Source organism: Hypanus sabinus, chromosome 3 (genome assembly GCF_030144855.1).
Source record: "Hypanus sabinus isolate sHypSab1 chromosome 3, sHypSab1.hap1, whole genome shotgun sequence".
Classification (NCBI taxonomy): Eukaryota; Metazoa; Chordata; class Chondrichthyes; order Myliobatiformes; family Dasyatidae; genus Hypanus; species Hypanus sabinus.
In genome coordinates, this window is record NC_082708.1 from 152828087 (window position 1) to 152843986 (window position 15900).

Genomic DNA, 15900 nt, shown 5'->3' on the forward strand with positions numbered 1-15900 from the left:
AAACTCATTAATCATATAGAACAAAACAGCCAAAATAGTTGAAAATAAAAATATACACAGAAGCTGCATGTCGGAATTAGAAATGGAAAACGTTGGCAAAGCTCAGCAGATCAAGCTGTGGTTTGTGACCCTGCCTGTCTGCTACTAGCTGTACAATATTTAATCAAATCAAGAATTTCTTTGTTCCCCAATAATGCACTAAAGCTCAATCAAACTAAAATTGTATCCCTTCTGCATCCAATTAAAACAAATATGTGTTACAGAAGAACTTGCAAATGAATGAGTGAGCTGCTACCCTCCGAGGATGAACTGGTTTCTCCGTATCAATTGATGTATTTGATGTTCAGTGTAGCAATGATCGCAATTTGTCGCATGGTGAGGTTTGTTTCTGTAACACCTTGATCAGCTCCACAAAGGTACAACAATAACAAAGAAAATCCAAAGGGGTATCCTAACCGGGATAATAATTCTCTGTTAAAGCAGACAAGCTTTTTATGTATAGCAGCTGACATTCTCAGTAGCTGTAGAGGTTAGGTATACTGAAGTGTATTGCATATTTACTCCCTGTTGCTTAATAAATTTCACTGATATATATTTTATGTATGATCTTGTGATGAATTGATATTAGCAATTTGAAATTGATTGCTTATCCACTTGGAAACTTAATACCGTAGGGTCGGTCATCATATTAGTCAGATGCAGTATCAAGGTAGCCCCAAGGTACACCAATAATGAAATAGATTAGGAATTCAAAGTGTATTCCTTTGGTTTATTTAGCTTCTATACGAATTAACTTTGAAAGTATCAGAAGAGAAACCACATCACTGAGGATTGATTCTGATTAGAGTCCCTGCAAAAAAAAATCAGCTGTGTCACATTGAGCAAGTGCAGAAGGTGTCAAAATGACGAATCAGTTCCTGGTATTATCACAAGACTTCCTAATGATAGCACAATTTGAATATAGTTTCCACAATCATCTATCCCATTTTTTTACTTCAATTATCACCAACCAAGACAGCTTTATTACTTTCACACCGGAGTTAATTTTGATATAATTTTAGTTAAATGTTGGAAGCACTTTAAAATAGAAATTGCCTGATTCCATATGGCAGGAGGTGAGGAATAAGTGTTTTTTTTCCTTGCACGAATTTCTATTTTATTTTTTATTATGTGTTAGGAAACTACTATTCTTATAAACAGTAGAATTTTGGCCAATTAGCTTAAATATAGTTTGATCACAACATGTTTGATTATTTGTCAAAGTGTGAATGTAAATTTCTGATTCCAGGATTCATCATAAATATAAAAGATTTGCATTTTTGACCATCTCAGGATACCCTTCTGTGACATTAGATTTGGTGAGGTAGTTCAGTAGCTGTCGCACTGGGCTAGCTGTCTTTGTAACATTCTGTTGCTTTAGCAGCCGTGGATAGAAGGAGCCCTTCATTCTGATTGGTTATATTGGTAAGGCTAATGAGAGGGCAAGGCCACCAGCCCTATTTGAACCATTATCTCCTAACTACCAGCAGACACAGTAATTGACCTCCGTTCACGTGGAAAGGATACAGTGAAGAGGAATATAAATAAGGTTGAACCTAAACATGGACTTAAATTTTTTTTTTTTGTCTGCTCTCATGTGTGTGGCCAGAGGATCTTCTATTTAAAATGGGAGAAAATGGTTCTCTTCAAGGAGAGATCAGGTGATAATGAGCCAGGCCTGGATGTAGCCTACCTGCATCCACATTACACTGGATAAATCTGTAACTGAAGCTTTTTCTCTTCATTTTTACCCTCCGTCCACACTAAAACAGCGTATCCGTCCCCTGAAACCGGAGCTTTTCAGAAACGCTCTCCAAAGTGTGTAATTTTGAAAATGCCGCTTGGCCGGAGCAGTGTGGATGGGGTAGCTGGAGAAATCTAAAATACTGTCATGACAGGTGGTGATGGCAGCGCGCCATTTCATTGTTTTCTTGAACGCAACCTAACAATATCAGAACAGCCGGCAATGAGACTGAAGCCAGAAGAGTTAGAAATGTACTCACCAAATACTTTGACCCATAGCTTACTGAATAAATAAGTATGTTCACTATGCCCTGTTTTCTGTCCTTGCTCGTATGAAGGTGGTTTACCTACTTATATAAGTACTTCTCTGACAATAGATGTGTAACAGCCTAAAGTAATATTGTATGGAAATACAAGATAATACTGATGCAGTCATGTTTTATACATTTAACAAGGTGCTTTATTAATGCAACAGAGTTAGTCAGTTTTTCAATGTTCGTCGTCAGCCAGGTCATACTGTCCGTGAACTCCCTGTCGGTTGCCTCCATACGCTCCAGTATTTGTTTTTTTTTTCACTTTTAAGTTCCCCTGTGCGAGAGCCAACAGCTGTCCATCGTTAGTCTGTAACTACACAAACGCACACTTCCATGGCGAGATTTGACACCAAACATGTCGCTTGTTTTCGGTAGATGCGTCCTGTGCATGTGCAGTAGGAGGAGATTCGCCAAAATCTCCGTTTCAATGTGAACAGAGATATTTTTAAAAATGCATAGTGTAGACGCCTATCGGTCTTACGCAAAACCGGCATTCTCAAAATTATCTAGTCTAGTGTGGACGTAGCCTTAGATTAATCAGAAAAGATTTCTGAAAAAATTAGAAGTGATTTGCATTTCATTAGTATTGCTTCTGTCATCCTTACTATCGCTGTGTCCTTTCTGGCTATATCCACACTGAGCCGGTGAATTTTGAAAACACCTGTGTCGCGAGAAAACAATAGGCATCCACACCAGGCATTTCTGAAAATACCTCCATCCACATTAAAACGGGTATTTGGGCAAATCTCCTCCTACTGGGCATGCGCCCAGGACACAGCTGCAGAAAACAGGCGAAGAAGAAATGGCATACTATTTCCATTTCCTCCTCTTAGTTCAAGAAAACAATGAAATGTTGAGCTGCTCCCACCATTTGTTCCAGCACGTCATGACAGCGTTTTTTAAAAAGCTCTGGTTACCCTGTAAGCACTACACCTCCCAGCCGGCATTTTCAGATTTACATACTCTGGGGAGCGTTTTAGAAAAGCTCCATTTTCAGGGGAGGAAAACGCCATTTCAGTGTGGATGGAGGGTCAAAACGAAGAGAAAAAGCTTCGGTTACGGATTTATCCGGTCTAGTGTGGACAAGGCCTTTTCTCATGTGGTGTCCCTCTCTTCCAATGAATGTTGGTGATATCGTGGTTCTACGTTTATAGATTGAACTATTGCATTTATGGACTGCGGACTTTTTCAGACTTATGGTTTTTATATTCTTGTTTTTTTTTATCGCCCCTTCCTTTTCCGTTTTTTTGTGCAGGGCAGTGTTTGTTTTTTTTGTGTGTGTGGTGTCAACGTCCCTGTTCCATTTTGGGTGGGGGGAGGAAGGTTTTTGGCGTTGATGATCAGGATGCCTTTCTTTTTTGTGTGAGGGTGTGGGTGGGTTTGATGTTTGTCTCTGAACAACTTTCATGTTCTTTCTTTGTTTTGTGACTATCTGGAAAAAACAAATTTCAGAGTTGTAAATGGATACATGATTTGATAATAAATGATGCTTCATATTTTTGAACTTGGCCTCTATTAACCTATTTATTGCAGACGACATCTTATTTCACTCCATTACCTTGGGATGCCTGATAGTATGAGTGCTGGGTTTGAACTATTTGTCTTCAGATAATGTTTTGGTGGACATCTGATTAGGAAATGAGGCTGTCCAAAAGCTATAAGTGATTCTCTGGCCAGAGATTAAATATAAAACCTTTTGGCTGCAGATTTGCGAGCAACACAGACCAGAGTAAATCACCTGTGGTCAATGACAACAACACAACTTTAACCCAAAATGTGCTGCACTGTTCCAATTGCTCACTTAGGGAATTTCAAGGCAGGCCAGTGAGCCCTGAGCACTTGGATTCAGGGCAAGATTTACAATGGTTTGGCATGATGCCTGACAAGGAGAAATATTTAAAAAATAATAAAAATAAACAAGAAAACAATAATCTGAAATAGCATTGCATTTTTTATTCTAAAGGATAGAGGAAAATAAACTGCAATGCAAAGTCCTGGCTGGACTACACTTGGAGAGGCAGGAGCAATGTAAAACAGCAGACCATCAGATGGGTACACTGGCCTTGGAGTTCAAATGGTCCAAGCAATTAAGCCACAGGGAGATATTATATAAACTACAGTTGCTTTCCCTGGCAATAAATTAAGGTGTAATTTGACTAAAGTTTTTAATTATTAACTACAACTGACAGCTTAAGTAGAAAGGAACCTTGAATGTCAAGAATACTGTAAACAATGAAAATCTTAAATAAAAGCACAATGTTATAAACACGGTAGTCAAACAGCATTCGTGGAAAATGACAGGTTGTAGCAGTGTGCTACACGCAGCGCTGAAATAATGACATGGAGTTGGTGAGCTTCAGTTGCAAAAAGAGATTTATTCAAACTTCGCGGCCTTGCTTTAAAGCCTTCCTGATCCCGCCCTCCCCGGGCGGGAATGCTGTAGTGGGCGCGTATTCATAGTTCCGTCCCGTGCACGGGCTTTTCCCCTTGCTGGTGAAACAGGCTTGGTGCCCTCTTGCCGGTGCATGCCACTTTGTGAGCCAGATCGAGTGCGCTGGGAAGGGGGTCGCCACATAACCACCCCCCCCTGAACCAGTGATACACCCCCCAATGTCCTCAGTCTGGGTCGGACTCTGTTTGGGAGGTCTGCCTCTGCGCCGTGGTGCCTGAATCTCGACCGGCTGCGCCAAGTCCACACGGGCTGGTTTGAGTCGGTCCACTGTGAAAACTTCCTCTTTCCCCCCAATGTCCAGCACGAATGTGGACCTGTTGTTTCTGATCATCGTAAACGGCCCCTTGTAGGGCCGCTGTAGCAGTGCCCGATGTCCGCCCCGTCGTACAAAAATGAACTTACAGTTTTGCAGGTCTTTGGGTACGCAGGTCGGGTTCTGCCCATGCTGTGAAGTGGGTATGGGGGCCAGGTTACTGAGCTTCTCGCATAGTCTGCCCAGGACTGCTGCGGGTTCTTCCTCTTGCCCCCTTGGGGCTGGTATGAACTCTCCTGGGATGACCAGGGGTGCGCTGTACACCAACTCGGCCGACAAGGCGTGCAGATCTTCTTTGGGTGCCATGTGGATTCTGTGCAGGACCCAGGGAAGCTCGTCCACCCAGTTAGGCCCTTTGAGGCGGGCCATGAGAGCTGATTTCAGGTGACTAGTCCGTTCGACTGTGGGTGGTAGGCAGTTGTGTGGTGCAGCTTGTGTTCCCAAAAGGCTGGCCACAGCTGACCACAGGCTGGAGGTGAACTGGGCGCCTCTGTCGGAGGTAATGTGGGCTGGTACACCAAAGCGAGATACCCAGGTGGTGAACAGTGCCCGGGCGCAAGATTCGGAGGTGGTGTCGGTGAGCGGGACCGCCTCTGGCCATCTTGTGAACCGGTCCACAATAGTCAGGAGGTGCCGCACTCCTCGCGACACTGGCAGGGGGCCCATGATATCCACATGAATGTGTTTGAAATGCCGGTGGGTAGGGTGGAACTGCTGCAGCAGAGCTTTGGTGTGCTGCTGCACCTTGGCTGTTTGGCAGTGCATGCATGTTCTGGCCCATTCACTGACCTGCTTGCAGAGTCCATGCCAAACGAACCTGTTGGCCACCATCTGGATGGTTGACCTGATGGCGGGGTGCGCTAAGTTGTGAATGGAGTTGAAAACGCGCTGCCGCCAGGCTGCCAGGACGACGGGGCGGGGTTGGCCGGTGGTGACATCACAGAGTAGGGTCCTCTCACTTGGGCCTATGGGAAGGTCCTGGAGCTGCAAACTGGAGACCGCAGTCCTGTAACTAGGGATCTCCTCGTCTGCCTGCTGCGCCTCCACCAGTGCTTCATAGTCTACCCCCTGGGACAGGGCTTGGATGTTTGGGTGGGAGAGGGCGTCCGCCATGACATTGTCCTTTCCCGAGACATACCGGACATCCGTTGTGTATTCGGAGATGTAGGACAGATGTCGCTGCTGGCGGGACGACCAGGGGTTGGATGCTTTCGTGAATGCAAAGGTAAGAGGTTTGTGGTCCGTGAACGCGGTGAAGGGCCTACCTTCTAAGAAGTACCTGAAATGCTGGATTGCCAGGTATAGTGCCAACAGTTCCCGGTCGAAAGCACTGTATTTGAGCTCGGGTGGTTGTAGGTGTTTGCTGAAAAACGCCAGGGATCCTCGATGAGTTGTTCCAGCACTCCACCGACTGCCGTGTTAGATGCGTCCACAGTGAGGGCGGTAGGGACGTCTGTTCTGGGGTGCACTAACATCACGGCGTTTGCTAAGGCTTCTTTGGTTTTAATGAAAGCGGCGGCAGACTCCTTGTCCCAGGTAATGTCCGATGGGAAATCCATCAGGACTCTGTTGAAGTCATTGTTGGACAGTGTGATGGAGACTAGGTGCGGGGCCGGCAACTGGGCTTCACCCAGGGAGAACGTTTGAAAGGTCTCGGCGTGGACCAGTCTCTTCCTTGGCAGGTCAACCAGTAGGCTGTGAGCTCGCAAAAAATTTGCTCCCAGGAGCGGTTGGGCTACGGCGGCCAGTGTGAAGTCCCACGTGAACCGGCTGGAGCCGAACTGTAGCCACACCGTACGGGTGCCGTAGGTCCTTACTGTGCTGCTGGTTACGGCCTTCAAGGTGGGACCCGGTTCTCTGTTGTGGGTGTCGTAACTCGTCGGAGGTAAGACGCTGATCTCGGCTCCAGTGTCGACCAAAAAGCGGCGTCCCGACTGCTTGTCCCGAACATACAGGAGGCTATCCCGATGGCCAGCCGCTGTAGCCATCAGCGGCGGCTGGCCCTGGTGTTTCCCGGGAACTTGCAGGGCAGGCGACAGCAGCGGGCTTCTGCGCCCCACCGCTGGTAGTAGAAGCACCATTGTTCGTTGGTCTCCTCACCCCTGCCTCTGGGGTTAGCGGGCTCTGTGGCCAGGCCTGTTCCGGTTTGCTGCTGGGAGCATGGCCTGGTGATCTGTGTGACGGATGCCCCACTCTCCTTCTTGGCTTTACACAGCAAGTCCGCCCAGGCTGCCACCTTCCGGGGGTCGCTGAAATCTGCGTTGGACAGCAGCAGGCGTATGTCCTCGGGCAGCTGCTCCAGGAATGCCTGCTCAAACATGAGGCAGGGCTTGTGACCTCCGGCCAGGGAGAGCATCTCGTTCATCAAAGCCGACGGTGGCCTGTCCCCCAAACCATCCAGGTGCAGTAAGCGGGCAGCTCGCTCGCGCCGTGAGAGTCTGTAAGTCCTTATGAGCAGGGCTTTGAATTCTGTGTATTTGCTGTCCTCCGGGGGCGACTGTATGAACTCCTCAACCTGGGCCACTGTTTCCTGGTCGAGGGAGCTCACCACGTAGTAGTAACGTGTGGCATCCGAGGTTATCTGCCGAATGTGGAATTAGGCTTCTGCTTGCTGGAACAATAGGTGAGGTCGCAGCGTCCAGAAGCTTGGCAGTTTTAACGAAGCTGCGTGAAGCTGCATCATTCATTTTCGGCCCAAATATCATTTAGGCCGTCAGGGTCGCCAATTGTAGCGGTGTGCTACACGCAGCGCTGAAATAACGACATAGAGTCAGTGAGCTGCAGTTGCAAAAAGAGATTTATTCAAGCTTCGCGGCCTCGCTTTAAAGCCTTCCTGATCCCGCCCTCCCCGGGCGGGAATGCTGTAGGGGGCGCGTATTCACAGTCCTGTCCCGCGCACGGTCTTTTCCCCTTACTGGTGAAGCAGGCTTGGCGCCCTCTTTGGGACCGGCCTCAATGCCGGCGCGCGCAGCTTTGTGAGCCGGTTCGAGTGTGCTGGGAAGTGGGTCGCCACAAGGTAACATTTCATGTTCTAGACCTTCCATTAGAACTTTATTTAGCTGCTGTTTGAAAATTAAAATGAGCACTGGAAGAGCCAATGAATGGTCATCAGGTAATGCATATTAACACACAACATCAGAATAAAACAGTCTATTCTGGATTTTCACACGCCCTTAAACTAGAGTCAGATTAAGGAAGTAGATGTCAGCAGAGAGAGCACTCTCCCTCAATTTTATATTGAGTAGAGTGTAAAAGGTCATGTGGGTCAAATGGAAAATTCCACATCTCAAAACAATAGTGACCTAGAGATGATAGTTGTGTCATGCCAATTTTTTCTGAGAGCTCCTCATAAGTCTAGAAGCTCCATGCAACCTAAACAATATAATTTTGGACCGATATGAAAAGAAACTGATTGTTAAGGCATCAAATGGTCAGAAGTTGTCTTCGCTCTTTTCAAATTTCAACACAAATAAAAAGCAGGCAGGTTCTCTAATGAACTGACCACCCCAAAGTTTGCTCAGCTGTCTATCTGAGCCTCCTCACTGCTCTTGAATCTGTGGGAGTCTTCATCTTTTCCCATTCACTGTGAATCCAAGTTGGAACAGAGAACATTACAGCACAGGAACAGGCCTTTCAGCTACAATGTTGTGCCAAACTAATTAAATGCTTAATCCCTTCTGCCTACATCATCTCCCCATCCCTCCATTCTCCTGCATATTCATAACAACCTGCAAAGATAAATGCCACCACCAATGGTTTATACTTAACAATGACACCTTTGACCTTTGGGTGAAATTTAATAGCCATCGTGAGGTAGATAGTCAACATAATTTTTACAGGATAAGATAATCTAAAGTAAGAGGGTTCTGAATCACGTTGAGAAGGGAAAGATTTAAAGGAGAGATGAGGCGCAAGCTTTTCACACAGAGGGTGGTGTGTAAATGCAGCAAGCTGCCGGATTAAATCATAAGGGAGGGTAAAATTACAAGGTTTAAGAGACAGTCTGATTCTGATTCTGACATATGTAGCAATACATGGATAAGAAGGGTTTAGATGAATGTGGACCAAAAGTAGACAAATAGGACTAGCTTAGATAGATCGTTTTGTCAGCATGGAAAAATTTGGCTGATAGACCTGTTTCCATGCAGAATAGCTGTATGCATCTAAACATCTATTTCCTAGATTTGGAACATTTCATTCTCCAAGGTGACGACATGATAAATATTGCACAGAGTACAGTAGATAAGAGTGAAAGTAAAGGACATATATAAAGAAAGGTACAATTGTAAAGAGACATTTGGACCAGTATATGGATCGGAAAGACTTGTGGATTTGTGTCAATCCAGGGAAATGCAACTAGCTTCTTGTTGGCATGGGCCAGGTTCCATGCTAATTCTATGACTAGGATATATTCCATTTCTGGTTGCCCCATTACTGAAGGATGTGGAGGCTTTGGAGAAGGGGCAGAAGAGATTTCCCAGGATGCTGCTGAATCAGAGGGTATGTGCAATAAGGAGAGTTTCGACAAACTTGCGTTATTTTCTCCGGAGCAGTAGAGGTCGAGGGGAGTCATGACAAAAGTCTATAGCTTTATGAGAGACATAGATAGAGTAAACTGGCAAATCTTTTTCCCAGGATTGAAAGGGCATGAGTATAAGGTGAGAGGGAATAAGTTCAAAGGAGATGTGTGGGACTAGCTTTTGACACAGTGTAGTGGATACTTGGAATGCATTGCCAGGAGCAGTAGTGGAGACAAATACACTGAAAGCATTTAAGATATTCTTAGCTAGGTAAATGAATATGCAAAGAATGGAGAGATATAGATATTGTGTAGTCAGAAAGGATTAGTTGAGTTAGCCATTTGTTTACTAGTGTAATTATTTCATCATAATATCTAGGCTGAAAGGTCTGTTCCTGTGCTGTACTTTTCGATGTTCTGTATTTTCCTTACTTGGAAGATCACCAGAAGTTTTATTTAAAGGAAGAAAGATTAGAGGGCAGTGAAGGAAAAGTGTGAAGAACTCCTTCACCAAGAACACAAGGGAGAGTTAGAATTTACTAGCTCGTGTTAATGTCTTCTTCTTGGAATATTTGTTAGGATTGAAAATGACCTGCTGCTTCCGCTCTTACATTATGAGTTCCGAGATGAGCGATTAGGTCAATGTAGTGATCACAGATAAAACATCAAGAGGCTGATGAAGTAGAAGGGAGAGCAGTTCGACAAACAATGATTGACTGCTCCCCTTTTTGTCGACACAGGACTTCTGCAGGTTGATGATATATGAATTCAAAATGCTCAATGCCATCCCAAATACTCCTTCTCCATGCTGTGTAGCTAGTGGGTCTGAAAGGTGGAGGAATGAGATAGGGAACTAAGAACATAAATTAGAATAACACAGGAACAGCCCTTCCCCCTTCAGCCCATGATGTATGTGCAGACCATGATGCCAAATTAAATTAAAGCTATCTGTCAGCCCATGATCCATACCTTGCTATTCCTCGCATGTTCATTTGTGATTAGACTGGATATTGCATTTGATCATTGTGAAAGTAGGATTAGATTGTGTAACTATTTAACGGCCAGCATGGGAATATGAATTTCTCTGATTTGATGATTAAATATCTTCACCTTTGAACTCTGATGCAACACACAGATGTAATTCCTTGCCCTTACGAAATCAATGGAAAATCTATTTCCACCAGCTTCACGGAAACTGCATTTACTTTTTCTCTTCATGAGCTTCCTGGGAAGGGCCTCCCTGTTTCCTTCTGTCACATCCAGAATACGGATGCTATTTCCTTTCTGAGACAACATAAAGCTGTTAAAGGAATGATTTCATTGTGTCGGCACAGGCAAGTGTTCTCTGCACCAGACTAGTTGTTACCCTGGGAAGGACAGTGATTTCCATTTCAGTAGGAATGCAAGACCTTGTTGTTTTTGGATTAATTTTCAGCCTTTCAAAAGTTTGCTGTGTGGTTCCTTACACAAACAGCAGTGCCGGCAAGACAGCTGAGAATGGAAGCAATGTCTTTGCGATGGAGCAAGGGAAAAAGACTGGGCTCAAAGAGATGATGATTGGGAATTCATCTTCTAACAACTGTCTTGTTGCTAATAGATCTCTTCGACAGGCAAATTACGCTGTGGGAGGAATGAATAAATTCAGCCATAAACAAAAGCTTCTTTCATACAGCAGGGTTGGAAGCAGGAAGTCAAACTTTGAAACAGCCAGGGGAAAGTAAGTATAACTACATTTTTACATCATAGTAATCATTTCTTTACTTCATCGAACTGGAGGCTCTCATGGAGAGATACAGTTCAGAAACAGGTCCTTTAGCTCATTGGGTCATTGCTGACCATTAACTACTCATTTACACCAATTCTATAAAATACTGTCATAGTCTGTATCTCCATATGATCACCTGCCTGTATTTTTGAGGAATTTCTGTATTAAGTTATCCTCTATGCAGATACCAATGTTCAGGTATCAATAGTCTAGGATACTGAAGAAATCAATGCTTATAGGAATCAGACAAGATTATTGACAATGATGAGCCATAAACTCATTGTATGACATACGAAGCTTTTTTGTGATTCCTGTACATTTACTCATGCAATGTGGATGATATTGGCAATATCATTTTATGCCTGTCCCTGGTTATTCTGAACTGAAAGCAGATAGGAGTCAATTGTACTGATGACTGAGTAATGAAAAGGGATTTCCTTTCCTGCAAATCATTAATAAATGATGGATTTTTTATAAACGTCAGCTTTCTTAAAAAAATTAGCTTTCTTTTTTAAAAAATCCTGACTTATTAATTTACGGCAGTTTAAATTTCCCAGCTGCCATGATGAGAATCGAACTGTTGTCTCCTTAATAATGGTCAGAACTTTGGCTACTAATCAATAAAGAAGCGGTTTCTATTTATTTTGCTATTATGGCATGAATGATCAATGATATTTTATCTGTCTGATTATTCATGTTGTGCACATTTATAAGAAACGTATTTTGTGTTTCATCCTATATGCTTTTCAAGTTCAATAATGTGAGAGGCTACATCTACCCAGATGACTCTGAGTGTGTAGTGTGGCTTGAAGCCAGACCAATTTTGACTCCTTGAACAAAGTGCACTGAGACATCAGTACTTTTGTCAGCGATGATGGAACAGTGAACACAAACTGGTAGGTTTCCAGTTGGTACATTATTCCAAAGTGACACACCTTTCCGTCCTGAGAACCTGGTGACTGGTTCAACAATAAGACCGGAAGCTAAGCCCATAATACATATGCAAGAGCAGAACTAGATCATTCAGCCCATTGAGTCTGCTCTGCCATTCAATCACTGTTAATTTTATTTTTTTGTTTATTCCCCAGCATTCTCTCTGTAACTCTTTCTCCCCTTACCAATCAAGAATTTATTATTCTATACCTGAAATACATCCAATGCCTTGTTCCCCAGAGCCTCCCGTGGCAACAAATTACCCAGATTCACTGCTATCTGGCTGACGAAATTCCTCCCAATCGCTGTTCTAAAGGGCCGTCCCTTTATTATGTACATTAAATTTATTTCATAATGACAGAAAGTTCTGCACCTTCTTCTGGGGAAAACCCTTTCCCCCCTATCCTTGTTGCTCATCATTCCATTTGAAATCAGGGTACTGGTAGATGGGTAACTAGGTAAATTGGTACTATTGTCACATATACAAGCTGCAGCAAAAAAATTGTTTAGCATGTCATCCATACAGATTATTTGATTACAACAATGTAATTGTGTAGTACAAGTGAAAAGCAAAAGCAGACTGCAGAGGAAAATGTTACAAATACAGAGAAAAGTGCAGTGCTAGTAGATAGTAAAGTGCAAAATCAGAATGAGGTAGGTTGTGATGCAAAGAGTTCATCATTAAGACCATAAGACATAGAAGCAGCATTAGGACACTGGGCTGTTGAGTCTGCTCCACCAATTCATCATGGCTGATCCAGTTTCCCTCTCAGCCCAAATCTCCTGCCTTCACCCGTATCCTATCACGCCCCAACTAATCGAGAATCTATCAACTGCAGCCTTAAATATACCCAATGACCTGGCCTCCACTGCTGCCTGTGGCATTGTATGTGGCTTATCAGCGGCGTCAACAGATCTCTACGATCGTTAGAGATGCAGCATCAGAAAGGACAGCAGACATGGTACTCAAGGTATTGTATCTAAATGCGAGCAGTTTAAGAAATAAGGTGGATGATCTTGTTGCAATATTACAGATTGCCAGGGATGATGTTGTGGTCATCACTGAATCGTGGCTGAAGGATGGTTGTAGTTGGGAGCTGAATGTCCAAGGTTACACGTTTTATCAACTGGTAAAGAATGGCATCAAATCAGTAGAAAGATATTGTTGAATCCCTGTGGGTTGAGTTAAGAAACTGCAAGGGTAAAAGGATGTTGATGGCAGATATACAGGCTTCCCAACAGTGGCTGGGAGGTGGACTACAGGTTACAACAGGAAATAGAAAAAGAAAGTCAAAGGGCAATGCTATGGTAGTCATGAGAGATTTTAACATGCAGATCAATTGGAAAAATCAGGTTGGTAATGGATCTCAAGAGAGTGAGTTTGTTGAAGGCATTTTTAGAGCAGTTTGTCAGTGAGCCTACTAGGTGATCAGCTATACTGGATTGGGTGTTATGTAATGAACTGGTGGCGATTAGGGAACTTAAAGGAAAAGAACTCTTAGGATAGGGAGAAAGTAAAGTCTGATGTAGCAGCATTTCAGTGGAGTAAGGGAAATTACAGTGGTATGAGAGAGGAATTGGCCAAAGTAAATTGGAGGGAGCTGCTGGCAGGAATATCAGCAGAGCAGCTGATGTGTTTCTGGGCAAAGTGAGCAGAACATGTGTTTCTGCAGAGAAACACATGTTCCGTGTTTCTGTGTTTCAGCAGAGCATGTGTTTCTGGGAAAAATGAGGAAGGTGCAGGACATATGTATTTCAAAATTGAAGAAATACTCAAATGATAAAATAGTACAACTGTGGCTGACAAGGGAAGTCAAAGCTATTGTAAAAGCAAAATTTAGTGGGAAGATAGAGGATTGGGAAATTTTAAAAAATCTACAGAGAGCGATTAAAAAATCATTAAAAAGGAAAAGATGAAATATGAATGCAAGCTAGCAAATAATATCAAAGTGGATAGTATAAGTTTTTCATGTTAAAATAAAAGAGAAATGAGTGTGGATATAGGACCTCTAGAAAATGAGGCATGAGAAATAATAACGGGGAAAGAAGATGATGGCTGATGAACTAAATGAGTGTTTTTCATCAGTCTTCATTGTGGAAGACACTAGCAGTATGCCTGATGTTGTTGTGTGTGAAGGAAGAGAAGTGGATGCAGTTACTGTTACAAGAGAGAAGGTGCTCAAAAAGCTGAAAGACCTAAAGGTACATAAGTCACCCGGACCAGAGGAACTGCACCCTAGGGTTCTGAAAGAGGTAGCGTTAGAGATTGTGGTGGCATTAGAAATGATCTTTCAAAAATCATTGGACTCTGGTGTGATGCCAGAGGACTGGAAAATTGCAAAAAAGTTTTACTCCACACTTTAATAAAGGAAGAAGGCAACAGAAGGGAAATTATAGACCGGTTAGCCTGACTTCAGTGTTTGGGAAGATGTTAGAGCCAATTGTTAAGGATAAGGTAGGTGATGGAGTTCTTGGCGACACAGGACAAGATAGTACAACGTCAGCATACTTTCCTTCAGGGAAAATCCCGCCTGATGAACCTGTTGGAATTCTTTGAGGAAATTACAAGTAGGATAGATTAAGGGCATGTAGTAGATGTTGTATATTTGAATTTTCAGAAGGCCTTTGACAAGGTGCCACACATGAGGCTGCTTACCAAGTTCAGAGCCCATGGTATTGACTGATTGGTAGAAGGCAGCGAGTGGGAAAAAAGGATCCCTTTCTGGTTGGCTGCCAGTGACTAGTGGTGTTCTGCATAGGTTGGTTTTGAGATATAAATGATTTAGATGATGGAATAGATGGCTTTGTTGCCAAGAATACAGATGATACGAAGATTGGTGGAGGGGCAGGTAGTTTTGAGGAAACAGGTAGGCTGCAGAAGGACTTAGACAGATTAGGAAAATGGGCAAGAAAGTGGCAAATAAACTACGATGTTGGAAAATACATGGTAGTTTTCTAAATGGGGCGAATATCCAAAAATCTGAGATGCAGAGGGACTTGGGAGTCCTTATGCAGAACACCATGAAGGTTAACTTGCAGATTGAGTCAGTGGTGAGGAAGGTAAATGCAATCTTAGCATTCATTTCAAGAGGTCTAGAATACAAGAGCAGGGGTGTGATGCTGAGGCTTTATAAAGCACTGGTGAGGCCTCACCTTGAGTATTGTGAACAGTTTTGAGCCCCTCATTTTAGAAAAGATGTGCTGGCATTGGAGAGGGTCCAGAGGAGGTTCACAAGGATGATTCCGGGAATGAAAGGGCTATCATATGAGGAATGTTTGATTGCTCTGGATCTGTACTCATTGGAATTCAGAAGGATGAGGGAGGATCTCATTGAAACCTTTCGAATGTTGAAAGGCCTAAGCAGAGTAGATGTGGAAAGGATGTTTCTCATGGTGGGAGAGTCTAGGACAAGAGAGTACAGCCTCAGGATAGAGATGCAGAGAAATTTCTTTAGCCAAAGGGTGGTGGATTTGTTGAATTTGTTGCCACATGCAGCTGTGCAGGCCAGGTCGTTGAGTGTGTTTAAGGCAGAGATTGATAGGTTCTTGGTTAGATGAGAAGGTTAAGGGGACAAGGCCAGGAACTAGGGTTGAGGATGAGATAAGAAAAAGGATCAGCCATGTTTGAATGGTGGAGCAGACTTGATGGGCCAAATGGCCTAATTCTGCTCCTATGTCCTATGGTCTTATGGGATTCCACAGATTCACCTTTTCTGGCCAAAGAAATACCTCATCTCCATTCTAAAAGGACAACCTTCTGTTTTGAAGCTGTGTCCTCTGCTCGCTCTTAGACTCCCCCACCATAGGGAACATCCTGTCCGC

At 43.6% G+C, this 15900-nt stretch overlaps 1 protein-coding gene across 3 annotated transcripts in view; it reads left to right on the top strand.

The window, feature by feature from the left end:
* The first annotated feature begins 10719 nt into the window (after positions 1-10719).
* Positions 10720-15900, top strand: part of LOC132391789 (multimerin-1-like) — a 70782-nt gene continuing 65601 nt past the window's right edge. For all 3 annotated transcript variants that reach the window (XM_059965406.1, XM_059965407.1, XM_059965408.1), the window contains exon 1: positions 10720-11097. In XM_059965406.1, coding sequence (XP_059821389.1) covers positions 10781-11097 — 317 coding nt within the window. In that variant the 5' untranslated portion in view covers positions 10720-10780. The remainder of the gene's footprint in view (positions 11098-15900) is intronic.